Source organism: Lolium perenne, chromosome 6, assembly GCF_019359855.2.
Source record: "Lolium perenne isolate Kyuss_39 chromosome 6, Kyuss_2.0, whole genome shotgun sequence".
In the NCBI taxonomy this organism is placed as follows: Eukaryota; Viridiplantae; Streptophyta; class Magnoliopsida; order Poales; family Poaceae; genus Lolium; species Lolium perenne.
Window position 1 is genome coordinate 61,241,804 of NC_067249.2, and position 6,073 is coordinate 61,247,876.

At 46.5% G+C, this 6,073-nt stretch overlaps 1 protein-coding gene across 1 annotated transcript; it reads right to left on the bottom strand.

Moving 5' to 3' along the window:
• Positions 1-1,352: 1,352 nt before the first annotated feature.
• On the bottom strand, positions 1,353-4,673 carry LOC127308134 (uncharacterized). Its single transcript, XM_051338906.2, has 2 exons — positions 4,536-4,673; positions 1,353-3,874 (listed from the first exon to the last, which is right to left on the bottom strand). The coding sequence occupies exons 1-2, from the start codon at positions 4,623-4,625 to the stop codon at positions 1,694-1,696; spliced, it is 2,271 nt and encodes a 756-aa protein (XP_051194866.1). The 5' UTR covers positions 4,626-4,673; the 3' UTR covers positions 1,353-1,693.
• Positions 4,674-6,073: the final 1,400 nt, after the last annotated feature.

A 6,073-nucleotide genomic window follows, 5' to 3' on the forward strand; every position in this document is an offset into this window, starting at 1 on the left:
GCACATGCATCCGAAGAACGAGCATGAGTCTCCGGAGAGCGAGAACGAGCAGCGGGAAAGCGTGCACGACAGAAACGCTCCCGATGACCCGACGACGCCGAATGCATCTGAAAAGCTCGCTGCATGTGTTGACCTAGTGGTCACACTTAAGGCACCAAAAGCATCTCCTACAAACTCAACGCTTGAAGGCGAGACTATGCTCGAGGCCTTCTTTCACAAGCAAAAACGATGGCTCGAGGCCAGGGTGGCCGGCTCAACCCACATGCACCCAATCTTCCTTGTCTCCAATAGCATTGGCATCGCGAAGCAAGACGACAAAAACATCAGCTTTTGTGGAGGCCAACAGTGACCGCAGAGCCAACTCTTCATCATTGTCGTCCTTGTCGGAGCCCAAAGAAGTAACCCGAAGCAAGCTCGGGGCAGCAGTGCATCATTGGCAGGAGGGGGCATTTCGGCGGAGACATCAGATGCAACCGGCGGCAACGACAAGAACCCGAGTCCCTCGACCAACACAGCAGAGTCGTGGAACAGTCCGTCGGAAGAGCCAGAACCGGTTGGAGGAGCAGCCGCCGTCACATACCGATGTCGGTGGCGAGGACGAGCCGACCGCGGAGTTGGCGCGTGAACTTCATCCGGCCGCAGCAGCATCATGGAACCAAGCCCCTCAATCGATAGGCCCGGGGCACAAGTCTGCACTGTGGGAAGGCAGTGGAGGAGCAACGGGATCCCCCGATGCAGGCTTGCGGATGCGACGCGGAGAGCAAGGACAGCTGCAGCAAGAACGGCGGGCGCCGGTGTCGATGCTGGGATGGTCGAGGTTGTGGTTGCAGTCTCCAGCGTGCCGCCTGCGGGACAGCCGAAGGCGGCTGCAGCATGCCGGCCACGACACGGGGCGACGGCGCACAGTACCGAGCACCTCTCTGCCAGCTCTCTATGCAGCGAGCGCAGGGGGCGGGGCATGGAAATCCGGCCGGCGTCTGCCGCGCGCCAAAGGCGAGGATGCGAGAGCCAAGCCTGCGCCGGACTGCAGGAGGGACGGCGGGAGGAGACAGCGAGGACTCCGGATCTGGGCTCAGAAGGTGCAGAGGAGGCCGGAGACGGGAGATCAGGGTGGCGGCGCCGCGCGCGCACCCGTCGCCACCATGGTCCCGTATTTCCTCATCTTGTGGTAGCGGCTAGGCCGGATGGGCAACAGGTGAATCAAAATGGTGAATGTTGAATAGCCTAGCTACTGCATTTCTTTTCAGTTTTGTCAGACTAGCTAAGTGCCAATCTTCAGTTTCGTTAGTTAATTAGATTTCATCTAAACTGAATAAATTTGTATCCCTTTTTCGAATATAGGATTACCCCTCCAACAACCAGCACCAATTTCCATACCAGTAACTCCCCACATATATTTAGTAGGAACACATTGCACAAAGATATGAGGATTTTTTTTTTTTGAACAACAAGGATAGGAGGAATTGTTTGACGTACATTACCGAAACAACAAAGGATTGGATGACCACTTTCTTCTCAACATGTTATCTTTCTTAAAATGGCATTTACCAAATCAACCAGGGAGGATCTTACCTTTCTGGGCCACATAGCTATCCATAAGTATTCAAAACATCTATGGTGTATATCTATGCTAAATCTACCTTGGAAGATGTACCTTGGCAGAATTGATTGACTGCATGATTTTACTCAGAAGCTATTGTTCCTCCACATCATATATTACGTCATCAGTGACAAGCTGTTTTGTCAAGGAAAAGAGCCTAACTATTTCCTTTTCAGCTTCAAGAATCACATCCGTCCTCTTCTCCACTTCCATCTTAGAATCATATTTACCGATGTTTGCACTCTCTGATGCAACCGAATCGATATCAGAATCAGCTTTGCCACGTTTGAAGGATTTCGTAGTCATATCCGCAAATTTCTTCAATGCAGCAGTAGCAGCAAGTGCTTCCGCCTCAGCAGCTTCAATTTGAAGTTTCTGGAGATCCATCTCTCCTACAACGCTGCCCACTGTTGTGTCACTGGAAAGACCAGTAACTTCTATCGTGGCACTGGGATCTTCAGGTAACTCTTCCAACTCGTCTAGTTCCACCCCCTTCACATCCCACTTCCTAAGTGCTGCCTTCAGCCCTTGATCTTTGGCATCAATTAACATCTCTATGTCAGCCTCCAGTTGATTATGCTTATGCATATTGGACTCGAGAGCTGTACCTGTGCTTGAAATTTCATCATCGAGTAATGCATAAATGTCCATTTCTCCAACTTTTACGGAACTAGCAAGATCGCCAGTGAGCTCAGCCATCCTTTGCACCACAGATTCAGCTTGAGTGCATCTGAATCGTATGCTATCCAACTCACTCTCCATTGTTTTTATATGTTGTCCTTTATCATGTAATTCACTTCTAACCTGAACCAGTTGATCATCCTTGCTATTCAGTAGCTGCTGAAGATCAATAACTTCACTGCTGACTTCAGTCAGTCTGCTCTGTGTATATGAAAGCTCCGAATCCTTCTCTTGAACAGCCGATTGGATAGACTCTACCTTTAATTTCATATCCTGGACTTCATGTCTTGCTTCTAACAGCTCAGACTCTTTTCTTTTAACAAGTTCTTGTGATTTACTGCACTCATTTTCCTTGTGAACAAGCTCCTTCTGAAGAAAGTCTACTTCTTCAGTTTTCTGTTCCAAGCTCTCTTTTTCTTTGGTTAATTCCGTTTCTAAAGATTCAACCTTCTCCATTTCCTGAATTAACTGTGATTCAAGTTCATGACAACGAGAGTGTGCATTATTGAGCTCCTTTGTCTTTCCTTGGATCTCCAGTTGAGCAGCTTCCAAATCACGGGTGTACGACATCAGTAACACCCTTTGGTCCTTGAGTTCTTGCACTTGCTTCTGCAACTGCACCGCTTGATCTTCTATCTGTCTGCGAGAGGAGGCGAAAGCCTCTTTTGAAGATATAAGTTCAGCGCGTACAGCATCCAGCAGAGACCTCACACGTTTGAAGTCAGTGATAGTACCCTTGAGATCATCTGTATCCTTGGATGCCAGTTGTGCAAGTTCCTTTAACTCTTGCTGTGCTGCTAACCATCCTAAATTCTGCTTCTCAAGTTCCTGCTCAGCAACGTTTAGTTTCTCTTCATTAGCTTTCCTTAATTCATTTGATCTGGTGATATCCATTGTCTTTCTTTTAATTTCACTTCGCAGCTCCCTAACTGTTGCTTCTTGCTGCACAACGGCTTGGTTAGTTGCAAGAAGAAGCTGTTCTTTAGACTTGATCTCTGAACGCAGTAGGTTTGCTTCCTCATTCTTCTTGAACATATCTTGTTTGAGACTTTCCACTTCAACTACCTTCTGAGAAAGCAAAGATTGTGAACTGGCAATTTTCTTGTCTTGCTCCTCGACCAGAAGCTTCAGATTATTGATCTGCTTCACTCGTAACGCCAGATTTTTACTTGCCTTTTTCAGTGCCTTTTCTATTCCTTGTTGCCTTACATGTGCTTTGCTGATCTCTTTCTCCCTCTGATCAAGGTCCTGTTTTGTCTGGCTCAATCTTACCCGATCATCAGAAACCCTCTTCTCCGCATCCCGAATGTCCCTCTCTTTCTTTCTCAGGATGGACAAGACGCCCTCGAATTCAGACTTGAGTACCTCGATGCTCAGGCTCAGTTCACTATCATGAGAAGCACTACTGTCTAAACTTTGTGTCCTCACAAATAGCCGCTCCAACAATTCCCTAGCTGGTTCGGTCGTTCCATTGTCACCATCAGTAGTATCTGATCTAATACTTTTTACAACCGATCTGATCAAGTTAGGAGCATATTTCGAATGTTGGGCCTGCAATGCCACCATGAAACTATACTTCTGCCTAAACATAACCTGAAAGGGTTGCAGGAAATAATGCATAATAAGTAGACAATTAGGACAAGGAAATGAGCACAAGTTAGTGAAGCTATCTGAAGAATATCCTTTCCTCGAACGATGCATATAAAATTTTCTAATCAAAGAACCGAGCTGAACGCTGAACCAGGAACTTGCTCTGAACTAAAAAAAGCATCTCTCTACATAAATTCACTGCTATTGATATAGCATGAAGTATCGTAGCTGATAATTTTGATCTGAAACCTAGCGCTGCACTTTTTTTTTGACGATCCAACGGAGGGGCAAAACCCCACCTGAAGTAATTTTATTTATTTTTGGCAGCAGGAGCTGCAGAATTTTACAAGGGATCAGGGTTAAAAGAGGTGAAGTCCGCTACACATTCATTTCTTTTGTTCAGTGCCACTTTTGAGTTCATAGATCACTAGTCCTTTCTCCAATCAAGATTTGTTCAGTCAGGTACTGAATTACCACAAATCGAACCAACAATTTCCAGATTATAGTAAAGAAGTAGTAGCACTAGTACTAGCAGAACATGGATTAGCAACACCAAATCTGGCCTCGGTCTACAGCAAACACATGCATGCGAGCTCTGAATCGGGAAACAAAGAGGTAAAATGAAAGCAGCTCATGTAACAGTGCACAGACAGAAGTTGCTCACATGCGTGACAGTGCGGCACGACGGGGATGCGCTGCGGAGAGCGGCGGCCGCCGCCGGCGACGGCGAGGGGGAGCCGGTGTAGAGGGGCATGGCCGCGGAACATGGGGCAGAGGACCACGGCTCCCCCGGCGCCGATCGGACGGCTGGCGCTGTGCGACTGCCGCCGGGTGTGGAGGAAGATGAGGTGGTGGAACCAGCCGCGTGTGGACTGCAGAGTCGACCACGGGAGGAGCGTGTGAGACCTGTGTCGTTTTCCTTCTACTGCATTTCTTCTCCGTGTATTAGTTTTTGGCTTTTTCTCTCCACCAAGATTTTGGATTTATGATGCATGAGGACACTAGGAACTTTTTCAAATTGGACGGCACGGGATAAAGCAAAAGAAATGTTACCCACTGTACTGATGTTAACATCCATACTCAAAACATATGGTGAAGTAAGTTTGCGCCACGTTACAATGTCATGAACTCGTGATAATACAGGAACGTTTATGGAGAAACTGCAAATGGAGGCCGAGCTGCATGTATCTCTTCTTAATTAAAAATTTAAAAAATATATTTAAAGTTTTTTAAAAAAATTAAAATAAAATTCTACACGTAGCCAATAATGAAATCTACAAATCTTAGTGTGAAATTCTTCGTATTCTAGGGTATACAAAAATAACAAAATTTGAAAAAATTTATAGTTCTGAAATATGCGCTATTTACTATACTCAGATTCACATATTTACCATTTTTGTGTAGCCTACAATAAAAAGGATTTCACATTGAGGATTTACACATTTATAGATTTCATTATTGGCTAAGTCGATGATTTTTTTAGATGTTTTTGAAATCTAAAAATATGATTTCCAAATTTTTAAAAATAAAGAGCTACATGTAGCTCGGCCTCCATCTGTGCACTCTCAAGATTTCTGTCTTTTTAGTATTATTATGGCATTTTCACGGCCTGACATAAACGGACCGTCGCGGTGATCTATTATAATCCTAAATTTGGGTTGTAAATGCATCAACACAAATAAAAATGGTGTTCACACGTGTCCCCCTCTTCTACCCCTAGGGTCCATCGGGCAGTAGAACACAAAGCCACTTTCTCTTCCGCCACCAAACTCCACAAAATTTGTCGGTGCCAAGAAATATCCTACGATGTAGGACGCTGCTTACACCATGGACCTCGCCCCTGGCACGGTCGCTACCCCACGGAAGCAAGGCCAATGCACCGAAGAAAGAGATGGCGACGGCGGAGCGGGGCAGAGGATAGCATGAAGCGTAGTGCCCGATGAGTCACCATGAGGGCAAAGAAGGCCTAGCTAGTAGCGGACACTGCGATGAAGGCCACCACTAAGTTGGCCACGGACCTTAAGGCCAACACCAACACCCTTCTCTACACATCTACAGCCGTCGCACATGGCGTCCTCATAATTAAGCAGGAGGCGCTCGAACAACTTCAAGCCGCCGCATGAGGCGCCTCGTCGACACATTGGACGCCTAGCCGCCTGATGGTGATCCGGTGATGGCGCCAGAAAATCTTGTTGGCAATTG

Excerpts from the sequence above, each read along its gene's own strand:
- LOC127308134 (XM_051338906.2), bottom strand. The coding sequence starts at position 4,625 with ATGCCCCTCTACACCGGCTCCCCCTCGCCGTCGCCGGCGGCGGCCGCC. Across the intron at positions 3,875-4,535 it reads CGTGCCGCACTGTCACGCAT|GTTATGTTTAGGCAGAAGTA; the intron begins GTGAGCAACTTC and ends CAACCCTTTCAG.